The sequence below is a fragment of the Engystomops pustulosus genome, chromosome 4 (genome assembly GCF_040894005.1).
Source record: "Engystomops pustulosus chromosome 4, aEngPut4.maternal, whole genome shotgun sequence".
NCBI lineage: Eukaryota > Metazoa > Chordata > Amphibia > Anura > Leptodactylidae > Engystomops > Engystomops pustulosus.
The window spans coordinates 144,884,827-144,906,627 of NC_092414.1; the positions used below are offsets into that span (position 1 = coordinate 144,884,827).

A 21,801-nucleotide genomic window follows, 5' to 3' on the forward strand; every position below is an offset into this window, starting at 1 on the left:
ATACACTGATAAGGTGCACAGCTCTGAATCCTTCATTCTATCGCCAGTCTTTCAGGATTCAGAGAGGGGGGAGAGAAGGGTGATTAACAGATGTTGAGTTTTTTCTCATAGATGGCTCCAGGTCTGCAGGAGAAGACAGACGGTTCTACACTGGATATACAGTGGTCAGTGGCGCACATGAGGTAGTACAAGCAGAACCACTCCCTCCACACAGGTCAGCGCTGGAGGTGAAGTGACGGCACTCAGGGAAGCGCTACAGCTGGTGGAAGGTAAAAGGGCAAACATCTATACTCAAGGTATAGGTCTGGGGTCTAAACACGACTATGAACCCTTATGGAAGGCTAGAGATTTCCTCACCTCTGCAGGGAACCCCTTTAAGCATGGCAAGCTGGGTATAGAGCTCATGGATGCTCTCTTACTTCCATAAGAGGTGAGGATAATAAAAGTTGAACCACACACAATTTGGTAACTCCACAAGCCAAGGGCAAGTATGTGGCTGACGGGATGGCGAAGGCAGCTGCACAGATGGAGCCCGGAGACTGTCCTGAAGTCTCAGCAGTGAGTTCTGAGCTAAAAGTTTGATCCACAGGTGTTCCAGTCCCTGGTGGCCCGAGAGTCGTCAGAAGTGAAGGAAGTGTGGAGGAAAGCTGGAGCCCAGATACCGATGGGACCTGGATGCTGGGAGAGAGGGTGTGCCTGCCCAGAGCCCTGCACCCGACAGTAAGTCAAGTAGCCCACGGACACACACATATCCAAAATGGCCATGCTAGTGCTCATAAACCGCAAGTGGTTTGCCCCGGGCGTTACTACCACTGTCACTAGACTAGTGAAAGCCTTTATAGTCTGTGCCTGCCACAACCCGGGTAAGGTGGTAAAGACCCCACAGAAGGTGACACCCAAGCCGCTGTATCCCTTCCAGAGACTGCAGATGGATTTTATCCAGCTACCAAAAAGTGGTACGTAGGAATACGTGCCTGTGTGCATTGATCTCTTTCCAGGGTGGCCAGAAGCTTCTCCCATGACCAAGGCTACTGCCAGAGCTGCAGCCAAGAAGTTGGTGAGTGAGATTTTTCTGCAGGTTTGGACTTCCAGAGACCAAAGAGTCCGGTCGCAGAACCCACTTCACTGGACAGGTAAAGACCTGAAACCTTGTCCCTCCTGGGTGTAGAAGAGGCCCTGCACACCCCTTCCCGAATTAGTTGTCGGTTTGAGAGACTAAACGGCACTCTTAAGTTAAAGATCCGGGAGGCCATGGAAGTAACAGGGAAACCATGGTGCGAGTGCTTTCCTGTTGCCCACCATTCAGTTAGGACCACACCCACCAGAAAGATGGGATTGTTCCCCTTTGAAGTATTTTTTTTGGCTGTGCACCCAGACTAGGCCCCTACTAGGAAACCAAGTGGAACATGCCATACAGTTGAGCCAGGCCTTGGAAAAGGTCCGCAAAGTGTTTCTGATTACTTTTTCAGATCCAGACAGAGACCTCAGGACGCATAACCTGAAGCCTGGAGACTACGTGGTGGTAAAGAGACCAGAGAGAGTCTGGAGCCTCGCTAAGATGGTCCTTTCCAAGTCCTGCTGACCAGTGCCACGTCTGTGCAGCTAGAGGGAAGTCAGCACGCTTCCCACACTTACTATTGCAAACTTATTCTTCTTGCTAGCTGGTCTCTTCTGAGTGACTGTATGCTCAGGGACACCCCAACCATGACTATCACTGTATCTATAGGGCTGACCAGGATGCCCCCAGGGTAGGAGACTTTACCTACGGTTGGTGCAACAAGACAATGACCTTCTATAACACTGACAGCACAGGCAACCCTGTATTAGCAGTGTCTGATGTGTACTGTATTTGTGGGGATAGGAGAGTCAGGTCAGGCCGAGAGGCTGGGAAGGTGAGTGTACGGTGATAAGATTTGTGCATTCCTTCCTCGTGATCCCCAGGGATAAGGTTGATCAGACACATAAGAAAAGGTAGAGAATCCCAAAGGATTCTGGAGGTCTGGGAGGAGCACCTAGATGACAACGTTTATATGGATACAGTGGGAGCACCAAGGGGGGTCCCAGATGAGTACAAGGCCCACAATCAGATATGGGCAGGTCTAGAGTCCATTATTCCCCAGAGAGCTATGAGCAAAGATGTTGGTTGGGTTAACTGGTTTTATTGTAATCAACAGAGATTTATGAATTATATCGGAGATGCTTCCCAGAACCGCACGGCTTTGGACATGATCCTTGCTGAGAAGGGAGGAGTCTGTAAGATGGTGGGAGTGGCTTGTTGCATGTACATCCCGGATGACATCGCTCCCTATGGATCCATTACCCATGCACTTGAAGAGATTGAAGGACTGTCCAGGGAACTCAAGAGAAACTCTGGGGTGGACACTTTGTCCTTCACTTTGTAGTTGGGGGATTGGAAGGGTTTCCTTTAAGTGGGGGTGATATTGGGGATTGTGATTTTTGCTCTCGTCACTTATTGCGTGTTGTGTGGTCCCCCTCATCAAGTCCACCATGTCCCAGATGGCCGTCCAGGTGGTAAGAACCACGACAGGAGAAGTGCCCGGAGCGGAGGATACCGTCTTGTTGAAGAACCAGCCTGTTAATAAACCCATAAACTATGGAAACACAATGATGTAATTTGAGTATGCAGGCCTGTAACCCCCGAGTGACTGGCCTCCAGGGGATCTGGTGAAGAGTTAACAAAGTCCAGCAGGTAAGGGCTTAGCCTACCTGTATGTACCTGGAGTTTGAGGAGGTCACTCTGGACAACAGTTACAGGCCATTCAAAGCTCAAAAGGGGGGAAATGTTAAAGATATTACACTGGACTCAGACGCCATCTTACATACTGTCGGACATTTTAAAGATTCAGCATTATTTCACATAACTTTGTGTACTGATAACTGAAGTTTGGGTGGGTTTCATTTCTCAGCAAGCAAACAAAGACTTAGTGTTCGCTAGCACCACCTAGTGGAAGGTATCCAGGTGAACACCTGGGAAGTTTCAGTATTTGCATGTAGCCAATAGTATCAGACTCCTTTGTGTGCTTACATCCAATAGTGTTACATTTCCTGGGTGAGAACATCCAATTATAGTTGTTGCTTTCCTAATTACACGCCTTATGTAAAGTACCTTATGGTTTTCTATAAATGTGTCAGTCCCACAATAAAGTAGTGGTCTTGTTGCTAACTTCCTGCAAGGACAGGTCTTGTCTTTTCATTCAAGTTAGTCAATTCCAGCGCTGGACACAGACTCATTTAATTTGAAAGTCACCTTACAATGATTAGGGGTTTGAGCCCCAGATATAAATCTATAAGACTAGTTGCATATTTTAATTAAATGTAGATCACCCAACTACAGGACGTTTTATGCAAATAGACATTGGGGCACAATTACCTACTCGTCCTGACGCGTTACCTGAAAGTGCATTGTGTGTCCGGAATGCACTCTGCCGAGCTTCACTAAGATCATGCGTCCCATATCCTGCATGTGTGGCTTCCCCGCTCAGGTCCGCCGGAGTTCACCTTTTTCTTCCTGGTGCATGTAAGTGCTTGGTCTTGCGACACAATTTGAAAATTAAATCCTGCGCTCAGTCGGATTGTCTGACGGCATGGCCCCCATTTCTGACGCATGAAAGCCAGAGCAGCTGCACCACAATCCGATCGCGTGCAACACAATCCCCAGTTAAATACCTGTCAAAGCGGCGCAAATCCCAAAAACGTAGGAACAACCGTCGAGAGTGCAGCCTCGGACCCTTAGTAAATAAACCCCATTGTTCCTCAAAAATGTGATCTCATTTGGATGAGATGGTGTGAAACTCTGCTGACCGCTGCCAAATAACTTTCATGCAGGCCCTTTAGCTTATGCCATTACAATTGGAACCACAGTTAAAGCACACATCACACTAATGCAGAACACTTTATTCATAAAAGTTATTACTATTCTTAAAGAAACTATGGAAATTTGCTTGAATTCCTACTGAATTAAACTTACTTTCATAAAAAAAAATCAGAAAGGGTATTTAACTGCATAAAACAGCATCTATAGCTAAAGGCACAACACGTGTATCTGTTCTAAGACTACAATTCTTTGTGCGCTCGTATATTTGAAATTTGTATGTAGTAGATCCTTTAGATTTACCATTTTTGAGGGTATATCACTAATGATTCTGGACTGCTGTTGGTTTCCCTTTCAGAAGGTTCTGTGCTCCTGTTTGTTGGTTGATGTATATCAGAATTACTGTTTTCAGATTCCAGATATGACACATCCCGGCTGCTATAGAAACTTTGCCTACTGGAAACTTCCAGTCCATGGAAAAAGGTTACTGGAGTTTCCGGGTGCTTTATTGAGGTTTGGCTTGTACTTGATTCCTGAGATGACGGGTCATGGCCCCTGTATACATTATGTATACATGAAATCTTAGACTTGCGTGAGGACCCTAATGGCCTCTCCAAACTTCTTAGAGAATTTGAGCTATTTATTGTTGGTTTTAGGTTGATGCTTAAACTTGAGGATGTTTCTGAAATTGAAGACTTGGAAGAAGATGGAGAATATCTCTCTTCAGAACCTTGAAATGAATAACAAGAACTGACATCGGATTCCTCCTGGGAACTATCAAAGGTTTCATCTGAACCTTCATAGGAAATAGGTTTTCTTGCATTTTTCAATTTTGTTCCACGATCATTATCCGGCTGAGATCTTTCGCTCATGCACTCTTCTTGAGAACTGTCCTTTCTTTCTCTAATATCATCTTGTTCGCCTCCTTCATTATTCACTTCAGAAACACAATTTTTGGATTTACCAAAATGTATCTGCTCTGCAACAGAATTCCCCTTGTTTTTACACTTTGTTTTCTCCGATGTTGCACTCATGGCTGTTTCTCTCTTACAGTAGATGTAAGTAGACCCCTGACCTGTGAAGCACTGGACTTTATCTTCAGTCTCTGTCTCAACAACTTTTTTAGCTTGAATTGGTGACAGTTTTCTTTTTTCTGTGTGATTTAATTGTTGATTTTTTCTGATATATACTGCTCTATTTGGGACAATGTCAACTTTCCTTGTAGATCCTAAAATGGAAAAAAGAGTTGATTATGTTTGATAAGAAAGCATTCAGAAACATACGTTCTACAGCGATGCCAATATATTGATGCTACACATAACTGTTGCCCCTATTTTACAAAAGATTTCAATTTAATATATCAAGAACACAATAAAGGATGTGCTTTAGATTTGTTTAGTGAAAATCTTGCTTAAAAGGAAACAACATTTTTGTCACAACTGTGGTCTGATCTACAGGCCGCTTGCTATGGAGCAGGAAGCACTGAGCAAATGTGCATATAGGATTGTATAATAAAATTCTGAATAAAGTATTTTTTTTAATTGAGACCTCTGTTTTTAGCCTTTGTGAAGCACTGTGCTCCCCCATCAACCCTGATCTGTAAGTAAACAGAGATAACAGAAGTGACGTCACCACCACAGCAACCCCTGTGCAGCCTCTGCCTGCAGCCTTTGTAAGTGTTAAAGGAAACCTACCACTTGAAGTGGCAGGTATAAGAAGGAAATACCAAGCACCAGCTCAGGGTGAGCTGGTGCCGGAGCTCATTTTTGTTAGTGTTTTAAACCGCTGTATAGCGGTTTAAAACACTTTTTAAACTGTATGGCCGAAGCTGCTTCGGCGCAGAGAGGTACGCGCTCGGCGCTTACCATGCGCGTGACCGTGCGCGTGGCTACATAGGAAGTGAAGGAGAGCCGCGCGCATGGTAAGCGCCGAGCGCATACTTCCCTGCGCCGAACCAGCTTCAGCCATAAAGTTTAAAAAGTGTTTTAAACCGCTATACTGCGGTTTAAAACACTAACAAAAATAAACTCCGGCACAAGCTCACCCTGAGCTAGTGCTCGGTATTTCCTTCTTATACCTGCCACTTCGAGTGGTAGGTTTCCTTTAAACTGACCCTGCTCTGGTTGTGATGTTGCTGCTGCGCCTCTCTATACATACAGACCAGGGGTGAATAAGGGCACAGTGCAGGACCGCAGCACCAGAGGGGGGGTGTACAAACTCTGTCTTGTTTTTACAGCCTCCTTGCTCCACTAGTAAAGAAAAAAAATACAAGCCTGGACAACCCTTTAATCGTTTAATCATGAAGGCTTTGTATGTGTATATATTGGGGCACATTTACTATGTTAAGGAGGTCGCACTGGTTTCGGACGCCATCTTGACTACTGTCCGCCATCTTAGATACAGCGGCCATGTTCCCTGACCATTGTCCAGTTAATGTCATGATTCAAACTTCATTCTATGTAACCTGTTTGCTCGTCTGTCAGCAAATACCCTTTGACATTTAATAAGAAGCCAGTCTGTCCCTGATTATATTATGATTCTGGAGCCACTTATCTTCTTCTTAGTATAAACAATATCTGTGTACAAGGTCTCTGAGAACTGAGCACAATTAATTAACTTTTTTCCCCAGAATGTGCTGATGTCCAATGGAATCGAAGTGCCTTATCTCCTTTCATACAACACCCAAAATGTTGATTTCTCTGTATTAAAATACAGCTGGGGTTTTTTGAAATAAACAGTGTGATTTGAGTGCATCGGAAGACCGGACTGTGTCTTTCATTTACTCTGTCATCTCGCTGCCGGCAGCTATCTCATCCTCCCTCAAAGGGTTAATTAGGACTCACCTTACAAAAGTCAAGAGGGCTGTTGGGGCCCTGCATAAAAATCCCTATCAACTAAGAAAGTAGGAAACTGCACTAAAAGTGCTCTTTCTGTGTATAATGCTGTGTGCAACCGATTAATTAAGATTGTGTGCCAGAAATCAGGAATCTGTCGCTTCAACGCACAGGCCCAACAGAGTTCACCAACTTTTTTGTGGTGCACCTTTAACATAGGGCATGCAACACAATTTGCATGTTAAAAACTGTGCTCAGACGGAGCACCTGCACGTCCGCTAATTTATGTCATATGGAGGCTGTGCCACGTGTGCGACACAATAGCAGTGCAGACACTTCTTAAATATCTGTGCAAGCCGTTTTAGCGTACAAGAACGTGCAAAGTCCGACAGAAGTGTGGGGTAAAGCCCTTAGTAAATGTGCCCCATTATATATATGGGGCATGTAACTTTATTTTCATCTGTTTCTCTTTTTTGCAGGTTTTTTTGATATTTTGGAACTATTTTAGGTGCATTTTTGCGACTTTTGCAACCAAGGTTTTAAGAAGTTAGCGAGAGGGAGTGGGACGATTGTTTCCTGATCACAAGTGTTTCACTGTAATGCAGATGTAATCTGGAGAAACTCCCCCGCGCTGTGCTAGAAATGTCTTTGTAAATGTAATTCAAGCCGAGTGTGAACACAGCTGGAGGCCACATTCTGATAATGTGTTTGCAATTCAAATGCCTTGGGCAATGCATATGTGTTATGTCTTTTAACATTAAAGGGTTTGTCGGATAGGGCCAAATTTGCTGATTTTTGGGGTCACCGTGATGGGACGCCCATGGATCATGAGAACAGGGGTCTGATATACATCCGTCAGTCCCCAAGAATTCTAGTAACGTGCTGGGGGTTATGGGCAGTAGTGTTAGCTTGACGGCTCCGATTGGGGGTGTAAGCACTGAGAGTGCCTAGGGCAGCACCTACACTAAATACGGCCCTGAGCAGGACTCAGTACTTCTGGTAATGTCCTAGGCCTGATCAAGGAAGCCGTGCACTCATCAGTGTATACACACCCCTCTTGTGAACAACACTCATATGTCAGTGGTTGGTGGTGTGTGTGGAAGTCCTGTGTTCATCTGAACTATAGTTTATTACGCTCTATTAAAAATAATAGAAAAAGTTGTTGGTCAGCTGTGATTGTACATATAAATATTGTATATGTACATTAAAGGAAGAACATAACCTCCATACAGCAGAACCTATGAATTTATATCATTCATCTCACCATGTGACCAGTAAATCATACATCTTCTGATAAAAAATCAGGTATTTGCACCTGACACAAACCATTGAGTTTTTTTTTTACCTTATCTGTATAATCATTTATGTAGTTACTCACTGCTTATTGTGCTGTCTGTCTCACTTCCCTCAAATAAATTCTGGATGTCTGTATTACTTTCATTGTCCTGAAACGTGACTCTGTGCTGTCCTGACTGGAAAATCAAAGTATATTTATTTTTTACACAAATAAAAACCACCTAAGAAATCAATTACAAAAAATAACAAACATACTACTAAGCAGCAACAATACATGTGTGCCTGGCATATAAGCATTCAATCTAAGCAAAGAAACAAAGCAAAAAAAAGAAAGAAAGGTCCTTATGGACAATAATAATACCACCACACTACCATTGTCCTTATTGACCAGTGATTTTGAGTTCCCTAAATATAAGTATTATTAATGTATTACAGTAACAAAACTGGGCAAGAGGCTTTGGTCGAATCGAGGATACTATGGACATTAATTCCTGTGTCGACAATGGGGCACATTTACTAAAAGAAGTGCAGTTTGCACTATGTGCAGTTTGCCTGTGTATAGTTCAGAGTGTGCCAGATGCATGAATCTGGCACCCTCTGCACTGCTCCGTCAGAGTGCATCAACAGTGTTTGGGTGCACCTTTAATGTGGGGCGTGCAACACACTTCTGTCAAACTTTTTGTATATCAAATGTTGCCCATGGTCCAACTGTGCACCGGGACGGCCATTTCAGTGACGAAATTTGTGCTGCGTGAAGAATAGTGCAGCTGTGACACAAAAAAGGTCTGCATGCGCCACATATATAGTGCAGACACTTCTTAAATACATGTTCAAGCTATTTGCAAATGAAAGAAAACTGGCGCAAGGTCCTAAGTAAATATGCCCCGATGTGTGCTTCTCCATCTGCAGATGCCAAGAGCATCCGGTGAGTTTCCTCTTTTTATATTTTAATATAAACCCAAGCAATGTTGGAATGACCTACCGGAGACCTGCAGAATCCTCATGCTAATATTGGAACCAAGAAACAACTTTATCTGGAGGTCAGTGGGTCTAATGTTTGGTTTGTTTTTGTTATGTATGTACACCATCTGTACTCTAGACTATGGGGCACGTGTATCATAGTTTTTCGGCTGCCACTTTTTCAAGTTTCCTGAAGTTGACCTACTTTATAATTGCAATGTATCTTAAGTTTTTCCCCTTTGTGATACATGTGATGAGTTGCCTGTTTATTCTCACTTTTGGGACTTTTTGTAGTTTGGGGCTAGCATGCTCTGTTCTGGGAATTATTAAGTGTAAGAATGGGACAATTTCAGAGCCCAAAAGTCTAACAAGTTGAAGAAACATCTGGGCTACAAAGATAAATATGGCACACTGCATGAAATCCTAGAGGCAGCTAACTTTGGTACGTTGTTTGATTCTGCACCCAAAAAGTCTCACAAAATAAAGGGAAAAAAAAATATAAAATATGTTGGAAATAACATTTTCAAAATGGGAAAAACGACTCACTAGTGTAGGCTATGATTTGAGTCAAAATTGCTTTTATATGTTTACTAGCTGAAGCCCCCAGCGTTGCCTGGGATAGTAAATTAACCCCCTCTTCTTGCCCCTCTCTAGCTCTTCATATCTATCATATTACCTTACACTTAAGATGCCTTATACTCATGGCAAAATAGAAACTGAGCTGTGATTGGTTGCTCACTACCACAACAGCCAGCAGACAAAGGCTCCTGTAGTTGGTGAACAAAGCTACGCAAGGTCAGACCTAGCATAGTTTTGCGTAAAAGACAGCGAACAAAAGTTCTCTGGTTCTGCAAAAGAATGTAGGCATGGGGCGGAATGGCTGTGCCCTGAGGATTGCCCCCTCCATGCCCACTTGGTGTGCAGGTGGCTTCTAGCGCAGAAACAGTGAAAAATCTCCTGCAAAGTGTCTTTTGCATTGGATTGAGGTAAAGCATTTCTTATAAAAACATGAACCCTGTTTAAGTGTTTCTGTCACAACAATTTACCCTAACAACATGCATTCACCTCTTACCCAGGTCACTTGTGGATATCGAGATATATTTGCTTGAATCTTCTTCACCTTTTCCCACTCCGACTCCCACCGTCCATATTCAGATTCTCTTCTTAGGATCCGTTCTAATATTTTGCCATTCTCATAGGAAATTTTATTTAAATTTAGACGCTGTTGCACTGCATTGAGGCTGCTCATTCATAAATATAAAAGACAAAATTTATTAAATCTGACTGACTTAAGGAACCTAATCCTTTTATACAACATTCAGATTGATAGGAACCTGGGTTACAGAGAGTAGTGTAATCCAGCACTTTAGGCATATGGAGAGAGACGGGGTTCAACCGGAACACACACATTAAAGGGTTTCAATGACAATAAGACATTTATAACAGGTGCTCTGTCCTAAGCTCAAAAGAATCCTGTGGGACTTCTGGAACACTACAACGGGAAAGTCAGGGAAGTCTGGACTCCACTTTGAATGGAGCAGATAAGGGTACATTGTGGTTCCTTTGTTCACCACTTGTAATGGAAATCTGAATTCCAGTGATAAAACTTATGCCCCCTAACTGGTAGATAGGGGGATACAGGAATCTAATAATACAATTGTACAAGAAGGTATGATGCTCTGTAATACACTTTTCTCTACACCAAGGCCTGAAAAAGTTTATACCCCGCTATATTTTTTCAGCAATCCGCAATTTGCTTTGCTATCTCAGGCCATGGTCATGGTCTGCATTTGAATAGCGTTTTGATATACATTTCAAAGTCGTCAGGGGGTAGCTAGCAATGTAAACACATATGCAATCTGGAATGTAGACCACTTCACATTGTTTATATGCAAAACACATGCCGTTTGTTCCCTATAACGAGTGTTTCAGTGTAAACACATATGTGACTGGCCAAGCTCCTCTCAGGGTGCAGTCACACGTTGCAGTTAAAACTGCATCGCAATCAGTTTTGAGGTGGTTTTAGGTGCAGTTTTGTCAATTTCACAGGTGAAAGACATGAACAGAATGGGTGAATTTGATTTTGGAGGAGAAAGTTGTTCCACAAATGTCATTCACCTGTTGATTTGATGTCTTTCACCTGTTAAAATAAGTTATACCACCTAAAACCAACCCAAAACTAATTGCTATGCAGTTTTAACTGCAACGATTGACAGCACCCTCACAGAGTAGGAACGCAACATCAATGAGAAAGAGCTGCACGTAATTATTCTGATTTGGACAACCACCACCCCGTTCTGTACTACTGAGGGCAAAAACACTGAAGTACTACTGATATAACACAGTATCTATGTCCAGGGCCGCATCTGCCATGAGGCGAGATCAAAATCTCACCTCAGCCGGCAGAATGCAGATCCCTGAAAAGGGCGGCGCTCGCTCTAAAGTGGGTGATTCGGGGGCCCGTTAACGCCCGAATCGCCCATCAGCTAAATAAATCGCACCTGTCTCTTTAAGACACAGGCGCAATTTATATGCGGAGCGACACAGCGCCTTTCCGGCTGCTGCGTTGCTCTGTTCTAAGCAGTGACACAGGCGTCATGACGTCATGCAGCCTGTGTCACTGTGTGAAGACCAGAGCCGCGCGCCGAGGGAGCAGCTACCTGCAGGTGAGTATTATTTTTATTATTTTTAATGCACCTTCATTAAATCTATGTGGGTAATAAGGGAGAGTGGGGAGGTGTCATGTTATCGTGGGGGGGGGGGTACTGTATATATTATATGGGGCCATAATTGTTTTATACTGTGGGGGGGGGTGTATATATTATATGGGGCCGCCATAATTGTTTTATACTGTGGGGGGGGGGGGGTGTATATATTATATGGGTCCATAATTGTTTTATACTGTGGGGGTGTGTATATATTATATGGGGCCATAATTGTTCTATACTGGGGGGTGCTGTATACATTATATGTGGCCATATTTGTTTTATACTGTTGTGGAGGGTGTATATATTATATGGGGCCATACTTGTTTTATACTGGGGGGGGGGGGGGTATATATTATATGGGGCCATAATTGTTTTATACTGTGGGGGGGTGTATATATTATATGGGGCCATAATTGTTCTATACTGGGGGTACATTATATGTGGCCAAACTTGTTTTATACTGTGGGGGTGTGTGTGTGTATATATTATATGGGGCCGTAATTGTTTGATACTGTGGTGGTGGGGGGGGGGGGTGTATATATTATATGGGGCCATACTTGTTTTATACTGTGGGGGGGAGGGTATATATATTATATGGGGCCATAATTGTTTTATACTGTGGGGTGTATACATAGCTCCCAACCGTTTTTCTTACCTCTGCCCTGCGTCCAGGGCAGCTATGAGATTGTCACGGATTTTCTCCCCAGGTCCCGCTGTGTCCCGGCGCTGTGTCCGCATAGTAAATACTTTGAAAGCCTGAACTCACAGTACAGAATGGCTTCTACAGACATCGGGAGGGAATCCTTTTCAGAGAAGTGTCGGGCTTAGCGGAGAGCAGGGATCACGTCATCAGCATCTGTCCATATATGGTCACTGCATCTCCTAGGGTTCCCCAGAGCAGACGGTCTCCAGGGCTTCCCCAGACACAAGCTGTTTATTTAATTAAATTACATAAAGTTTTGCCCAGGCTGAGATTTGAACCTGGGACCCTCTGCACTGCAGACAGGAGCCTTAACTAACTGAGCTATAAGCCCAGTGATACAGAGCTGAGGATTTCTGGTAACTAAGAAGTGTTATCTGCCACTGTTACATTGTGACACAGACTTACTGCCCTGATTATATAGAGAGGAATCTTCTCAGAGATTATTTATGTTAATTATTGAAACTATTATTATTATTATAAATTGTATTATTTTTATTATGGAGACGATTATTAATAATAGTAAAAATAATAATAATCATCTCAATAATAATAATAATAATCTCCATAATAATAATAATAGTCTCAATAATTACAATAATCTCTGAGAAGATCCTTCCCTATATACCAAAGCATTAAATCTGTCTCACAGTGTAACAGTAGTCATAGTTCTTAGTTACCAAAATTCTACACCTAGATAATCTGAGGTTATAGCTCAGTTGGTTGAGGCACTATGTCATTATTGTACATGGACACTGCAGGTTCTGGGTTCAAATCCCAATGAGGATAATTTTTTTTTTTTATTGAGATGATTTTTATTATTATAATATGGCTAAAATTTGGGGCGTGGCCAGGGAGTGATTGGGGGTGTGGCTTAGGGGGATCGCCGCGGCACGTTACGAGTGCCGCCATTTTGTCCCTCTTTCCCTTTCACAAATGTTGGGAGGTATGCAGTTGTGTTGTGAGGGGTATAAATTATTTAGGAGCACAGTGTTGTTATCCAGGAGACTTCATACTGTAAGTGACTGTGGTATTTTTAGGGACCCCGGGTGGAGATGTGCTGCATGGAGCTGAAGATATCTGGCCGTGAATTCAGCAGTGATACGTCATGGATTGGAGAACCTGGAATAAAGTCCTCCTGATGGAAGAGATTGTCATCTATAAGGTACTAGATGCCACCAATGCCTCTCAGATCCTGTAGTCAGTCACACAGTGTCAGTGCGCTGCCTGTGGGGATGTTAATTGTTAATAAAGTTTTCAGCATTTACTTAACAGGGAGCGGGCAATGGAACAGGAGTGGGGGGGGGGGCAGCATTTTAATATTCGCCTCAGGCAGCAAATATGCTAGAATTGGCCCTGTCTATGTCCAAACTTTCTCTTTACTCACTATCTGCTTTCTCTCTTTATAATTGCACAGTAGTCACCATCTATTAACACGTACCTCTACTGAATTTGACTCTTAGTTACCTGCGCTGGGGGTAAAAGTTCCAGTTGTCTAGTCTTCCATGAGATTGACGTATAGCGCTCAGTTTGTTGGAATGGATGAGGTTTTGCTTTTGTATGACGGTTTGTAATTCTTTGTTCATCTAGGTTGTAATCAAACATGATTGGTATTGTAAATTATGTATTCCTGATTATAAAAAATGAACTAGTCATTAAGGGGATAATGACCAGACATTGTGCACATTTGTTAAAACATTCTAAATTGGTTGCTCTTTTTTTTTACCTACATGAAGCAATTTTTGTGATAACAGCCCCTCTTACCATTTCAGGAGTTGTCTAATTTCACCAAATAATTGCGATGGTTGGTGTAATGAAAAGTTATACAATTTTCCAATATACTTTGTATATCAATAACTCTCAGTTTTCTAAATATCTGCTTGCTGTCCTTCTACAGAAAGCTTCTATGTTTACTTCCAGTGGATAGAAATCTGTGGTGTCACACAGGTGCACAAGACGTTATTATCACACAACTCTGATTTCTCTCTCTTTGAGGGGGCGGGATTTATCAAACTTGATGTTATCCCCACCCCTCCGGATATATCTAGAGGCTCCAGCCTCTACACGAGACAGGACCTGCTACAGCCTAGTGATGTGTCCTTTGCAATCGAGCCAGCTCTTTAGATTGAACGATGGGAGTTCTCTCCTGAGAACCGATTGCTCAGTTAAAGGGGTTGGCCACTTTTCAATAAATATGTTCCATTAGACATGTCTCTGCATGTATATGTGCCTGCTTCCTTGCCTGCCTGGATCACTTGATGAAGAATCAGGGATTATTATTAAGGCGGTAAAGGCACATGGCTAACTTATGTAACAGACTCAACCCCTTTAACCACACCGCTAATCGACCAACTATGCCTCTTTTTAAAATCTGGTTAAAAGTGGAGCAGGGATGTGTGGATAACCACATACTGATCCAACTCTCTAAGAGACGGACTTCCCATCACTACTATAGTTTGCACCAAGAATGGAGGTAAGCTATAACTAATGCACCAGCGTAGGAATGGCCCAGTCTACAGTTGGGCAGGGCCCACTCAATGTCCCGCCATGCCAACCATGCAGGTGGTGTTTGGGAGAAAAAAGGGGAAAGTCAGAATTCCAGGTCTTGCACCAGGAATTGTGACTTTATTAAGGGTTGTATGCCAGCACAAACCTTGATTCATTCCCCCTAGGCTTTTGTTTCCCTTTTTTCTCTTTTCATAATTTAAACAATAACATTTATTTGCTGAAATGGGATTACCCATTTAATATTTTATAGTTTTTTGCTTTTCTGTACACCTTACTGAGCTAAGCAACTAAACCAAATAAGCTGGAATTGAACTTAGGGTACATTCACACGGCGGTATGCCGTGACCCCTCCCCCCTCCATATAAAACAGCGGCGCACGGCCGCACACAGGAAATAGCACGCTCTATTCACATCTGATATTCTTTTCCATTGTTAAATAAACAAACTAGAGATATCGAATACTGATGGTAAACTGAAGCAGCCTACATATTTTTCAGCTTTAACAAATTGATGACAGAAGGTACCCTTTTATACATTCAAGTCAATGGTAAAAGGACCTGGGTATTTAACCCCTTAGACCAGGGGTAGGGAACCTGTGGCCCAGGAGCCAGATCTGGCTCTCAGACAGATCTTTAATAAATAGTGATGGCTGCTGTGTGTCTCTTAGACTGATCAGCAATGTTACCGCTGCCTACGTCCTTTGTACGACCCAGGCGCCGTCGTCTAAGTCTGAGTCAAAGAAGAGAGTGGGAGCAATGAGGAGCTGGCTGCAAGGAGCGCTGGCATGTGAATATTCTTTTTTTTTTTTTTTTTTGCTGTGACTACCTATCTACTGTGGGACATGTGCTGTGGCTACCTATCTACTTGGGGGCATGTGCTGTGGCTACCGATCAACCTGGAGTATGTGCTGAACCTTTCTACTGGGAGTATGTGCTGTGGCTACCTATCTACTGGGAGTGTGTGCTGTGGCTATTTATCTAATGGGAGTATGTGTTGCGGATACCTATATACCAAGGGCATGTGCTGTGGCTACCTGTCTACTTGGGGGCATGTGCTGTGGCTACCTATCTTTATAGGAACCCAGAAAGTGGGCAGTGCCCCTTTAAAGCCGCAAATGCAGGTGCACGCGCTGGCCAGCTGGGACGGGAGACGGAAAGTGGTGAGTTGAGTGAGCTCAGAAAGGGGCGCCGCCACAGAGAGGGGCACAGGTGTGCCTGCGATCCTAGATTGCAGGGGCACCCGTAACACTGGCACTACCTATCTACTGGGGGGCATATGCATATGGTACGGCTCTTCCGGAATAACATTTTAAAATATGTGGCGTTCATGGCTCTCTCAGCCAAAAAGGTTCCTGACCCCTGCCTTGGACGATGCAATCACCTATGGAATCAAATTGGTTTCAAAGGAAGGTGTCAGTAAAGCCAGGTAGAAGAAGTTAATCAAAGAGCTTCCATTTACAATCTGTACTCTGATTATATTGGTTTAAGGAAATGTTTTGTCTTAACTTTGGGAGAATTGCATAAAATATATGATACCTGGTTCACCTACTACATCTTACCTGTAATTTCTTTGTATTGACAAGGAGATGTGTGGGTGTCTCAGGGCCTTTAGTAACTACTGCAGGAATAGCCAATGCTACCTATTAACAAGAAGCAACAATTAAAAATCTTAGCATTTTCCATAACGGTTTATCAATTTGTGCACATTCTGAGATCCATGATTGTCTTTAATCCAAAAACGGCTTTAGATGGGTCTCCAAGCTTCATAGTTATATATTATGCAAGAAGTCCTTTCTTTGGCCTCATGCACATGAAGGTATGCTTGCTCAGGCTGTAGCCAGGGTGAGCATTGAAAGCAGAGGAGCTCGGACACAGTGCTTACGGCACTGTGACCAGGTGCCATAGACCTCCACCCTAGGGTGCAGAAACACACAAAGTTGTGAAGTCTCATGGATTGGGATGAAGGTCCTGAAGGGTACAGGGGAGCCGCCACACTTCATTTTTGCAGGAGACCTCTGCATCTATATTTAAGGCTATCCTGCTGGGTACACAGAGCAACATCACATGATGGTCTCCTGCTACAGACCTAGCAGGGAGCAGCAGCTCCTCCCCAACTCCAGAGTCTTGTGTAAATTCTTCTGATTAACTTATAAAAATGTAGAGTAAGGAGATAAGAAACCACATGATCCTGCTTTGATGGGCTAAATTGAGGCCGATAACAAAGAAACTGTTAGAAATAAATAATGAAAGTATTGATATAAAAATAAATAGGAAGATGCTTTAGAGTGCAGCCACATCTTCAGTTTTTCAGATTTTTTTAAGCCAAAAGCAAGTGTGGATCATATTGGGTGATGACTTATCATTAAGAAGAGCTACTGCTCCTTTATTTTCACTCCACTCCTGGTTTGGGCATCAAAAACTGCATCTGAAAAACTGAATGTCTGGACACACCCTCAAAGGCTTTATATTATTTTACTGGATCACTTGCATTCTCTAATTCATGTTTTGCATGCAATGTTAGAAGCCAAAACCAGTGTTTGTTAAACCAGATAGCAACAACCAACTGTATTGATGGTGCAGGTTTCCACACTCCATGGATCACTGGAGCCCCTTAGAGAGGGGCTCTATGTAGTGAATAGAGGCAGTGGTTTTCACTGTGCACTAACATTGATCATTATCCCCCACAGACTTATACAATTAAATCATATTTTGTTTAAATGATTGCATTGTGGCCATTTTACATGTTAATTCTAACAAACACAACTTCTTACCTTTTTTCGGTGTGTCTCATATCTATTTCTGTCCCACTTATCTTGCAAATAAAGGTTTGCTGTAGGCAAAATGGGCTGATATGCTCTGTACATTGCGGCCATACAAGAAGCAACTGCAAAGGTTGGGAAAAATATTCAATAAACCCTTTGCTCCTATGACAGAGGTTAGGATTATATGTCACTAAACAAAGATATTACTGCATGGAAGAAACTGAGTACTCAAGAGTAGGTCATCTGATATTCTGCAGATGCACTTCGTGTAACCTCCTAACATTACCTCTTGCTAAATAGTTAACTAGCTCCTGAGCAGTGGTTACCTACTATAGAGTAAACATGTTTTTACCAATGCAAACAAGGCACAAAGAGGGAATTTTGCATCAGTAAAGAAACTGTTCTCTAAAAATTATATACTGAATAGTTACTATTTGCCATCTATGGGGACAACACTCACAGGCAGAGATGATGTGGGTCCCCCATGCTGAGGGCACAGGATAGGGCCTAACTTGCTGATCAGTGGGGGTCTCAGTGATGAGACCCCCACAGATCCCAAAAACTCTACAAAGTCTGATGCCCAATTTCTCCCAAGTAGGACAATACCATGCGAATGGTGTTAACCTGCTGTATGGGCTCACGGCAGTGCATAGAATGGAAGGAACACCATTAAAAGGGGTTTGCCCGCAAATACAAGTTAGGCCGGTGGCACATGTGGCGGTTTGAACCCATTTTTTGGGCCGTTTTTAATCAGTCCGTTAAAAAACGCATGCGTTTTTAAAAAATGAGTTTTTTGAAAACGCATCCGTTTTTGACCGTTTTAATTAAGATAATTGGTAAAACCGGTCAAAAACAGATGCGTTTAAAAAAAACACATGCATTTTTTAACGGACTGCTTAAAAACAGCCCAAAAACGGGTTCAAAACGCCATGTGTGTTGCCGGCTTTAGGCCCTATCACAGGATAGTGATGAGACCGCACAGATCGTAAAAACGAGGGTTCCGATGGGGTCCCATGTACCTCAGTCGGACCCCTCGTTGCTCCATGAGAGTAATGGAGAAGACGCCCACACATGACCTTTCTGCTCCATACATCTCCCTTAGGGTGGTGGCACACGTGCCATCTTGGCTGCGTTTGCAAATGCAAGGCGATCAAGATGCAATCGGGCCACGGCCCGCCCCGGTGGGTGCGGCTTGGTCCGCGTTTGCGTCACCTTAGGGTGATGTCACACATGGCGTTTTTAGGCCATTTTTGGGCCGTTTTTACCTTCTGGCGTTCTCAGATCATAAACAATGCATGCGTTAAAAAAACATCCATTTTTAAAAACTGCGTGCGTTTTTTGAAAACACATGCGTTTTGTCAGTTTTTATTTGTGCAAATTTGGAAAACTGGACAAAAACTGCATGTTTTTTTAAAAACGGATGTGTTTTTTTAACGATCTGAAAACGCATTAACTAAAATCGGACCAAAAACGGCCATGTGTGACATCACCTTATGGTAACACATATGGTAACTCATAAAATTTGTACGCATAAAAAGGCTAGTAAGGCTCTGACTGATTCACTGAATAGGGTCGCTATTATGACAGAACAAATTAATCTCTCAGACCTGACAGGTGACAATGAGCAAACATGGCTTTCTGTACAAGTTCAGTACACAGATCACATTCAGTATATTTCAGAAAATAAGCACTTCTTTACCAAGCAGAGGTATTTTTTATCGAAGGGGAGAGCACAGGGCACCTGTTAGAGACTATTATCAGGTCTCAATCAGGCCCCTCCTATATAACGGGTTTACAGGACGCAGAATACTTTAAATGCAGATGAAGAAATCATCATGCATAGGTTATATGTTTTCTTTAAAGACCTCTATGGGTTACAACTAGTTGCTACAAGGGAAAACTTAGATGACTATATATCAGCAATCTCCCTTGCAGCATTTGCTACAGAAGATCGATATAAGCTAGAGCGGCAGATTACAATAGAGGAGTTGGAGGATATGGCAAATGATAAGGCACCGGGGTAGCGATGGATTGCCTGTGGAGCTATATAAAATACATAAGGAACACATGCTCCTCCATCTTTTAAAGGTGTTCCAGGAAGCCTTAGATGAGGGCAGTCTACCGCAGTCTATGAGTGAAGCTAATATATTCATGATTCCGAAGCCAGGTAAAGACCTGACAGATCCTGATGCATACCGCCCAATATCACTACTCCGTATAGATGTCAAATTACTGGTAAGGTGATGGTCTGCCGCCTCCTCTTGGTGATCTCTATTTTGATCCGTCTGGATCAGTCAGGCTTTATGCCAAATAGGTCCACTGCAATCAATTTACGATGGTTATACTTAAACCTTTGCTTTTGACAGCATTGAGTTGGAATACTTGTGGACAGTTATGAGAAATATGGGGTTTCCACAATTTATGGCCTGGACGAGGCTACTTTATACTGTGCGTCAGCATCAGGGGCAAATGCAGGTCTATTGGAAGTGTCTATCGGTCTGTGGGGAGAGGCACACATCAGGGTTGCCCCGTTTCCCCTCCTCTCCGTGATCGCTATGGAACCTTTGGCGTGTCTATTAAATGCTTCACCAGAGATTAGGGGTTTCCCCTGGGGGATGCGGAGGAGAGAATGCCCCTATACGCAGAAGACATGCTTGTATATTTAGGAGACGTCAGTGCATCCATGGGCCTGGTCAGGGATCTAATTCAGGCATTTGGGAAAGTGACAGGTCTCAGAATAAACCTGCTCCCTATGATACCCCTCTGAGTATTGTAGTATCTGGGTATTATGGGATCTCATCACCCCTGAGATTATGTGGAGAATAATTTGTTGCCCCTTATGAAAAAAAGCAGGGATAAAGTGAATGTGTGGTACTGTCTGCAACTCTATATGGTTGGGTAGAGGAAATTTCATAAAAAAATGGTACTAATGCCACAACTAATATACATGTTACACGGCTACACCAGAGTGTTCCAGAGATACTGAATAAACCATTCTTCCACAATACATTTCCCGTCTACATGAATTACCTGTGTGCGCCAACCGTGACAAACATCCCCCTCTATCTACCAAACTCAATTCCGACCTGTGTGGCAACTGTGTTTTGACGACCCCTGTCTGAAGGCAGCACATGGAGGCATTGACACTAGTTCCAACATGCCCGTAATAGAGTTGTGCCTAACTTAGCACAACCAGATCTGGTGAGCCACTTTTGAATCCTTCCAAAATGCCACCACTGGCTACAGCAATAATACTATAGGAGCGCTATTTGGTCTTCCATTGTCCACCTTTCTATATGACACAACAATGGCACAAGTAAAGGTGTGATCTCCTAGAGCAGTGATGGCGAACCTTTTAGAGACCAAGTGCCCAAACTCAAAACCAAAGTCCATGTAATAATCGCAAAGTGCCAACACGTCTATTTAGCCTAAAATACACACCATACCACTCTATAAGGGACATATAATACTGCTATATGATGACAATTACCAGTACAACAAGATAAATACCATCATAATGATAATAAACAGACCACTAAAGAAAGTCCAACTTAACTAATTATATCACAAAGCAGGAGCAAATACAGCGGAGAACACTACCCCCATCCAGTGAGGAACACTACCTCCATACAGGGGTAATATGAAGGATTGTTGAATTCGGCAGGGGGTGTGTAGGGTAATGTGTATGTTGTAGGGTGGAGGGTGGGTGCACTGAACACATGAATCTACATGGAATCAGGCAGGTGAATTTACCATCAAATCACCACACATGACACATGTCTGTGGCCACACACATACATATATATATACATACACTTCCCTTGGTCCGGAGCTCTGGGCACCTGTGCCATGCTGTCAGTGAGGGCAGTGTAGTGCACCCCAGGGTCACTGGCAGCATAGCACAGTGACAAGAGATCTGTGCCAAGGGCAGTTGTGTCATACAGGGCAGTTTGGGACACTAAACAATAAGCACCTATAATTGTTTAGTGTCCGAAAGCTGCCTGCCTGCTGCTTGTTTTCCCGGGCTGAAGGGGAGGGAGTGGAGGGGCGGGCACTGACCTGCTGCTGTGTCTCTAGGCAGCACTGTGGTGCACAAAGCAGGTCTGATGCAGCCCACAGTAAGAGAGATCGCTGGAGCTCTCGGCGATCGGCAGCTTTTCCTGCCTGGCCAGTACTTTAGAGACGGCAGTGGAGATGGTGCG

The 21,801-nt window shown here is 43.3% G+C and overlaps 1 protein-coding gene across 1 annotated transcript; it reads right to left on the minus strand.

Annotated features, from left to right (window-relative positions):
- Window positions 1-3,989: 3,989 nt before the first annotated feature.
- On the minus strand, window positions 3,990-17,715 carry LOC140125663 (uncharacterized). The gene is made up of 6 exons (XM_072144528.1): window positions 17,609-17,715; window positions 16,397-16,477; window positions 13,798-13,916; window positions 9,995-10,163; window positions 8,045-8,138; window positions 3,990-5,060 (listed from the first exon to the last, which is right to left on the minus strand). Exons 1-6 carry the CDS (start codon window positions 17,708-17,710, stop codon window positions 4,132-4,134), a joined length of 1,494 nt encoding a protein of 497 aa, XP_072000629.1. The 5' UTR covers window positions 17,711-17,715; the 3' UTR covers window positions 3,990-4,131.
- Window positions 17,716-21,801: the final 4,086 nt, after the last annotated feature.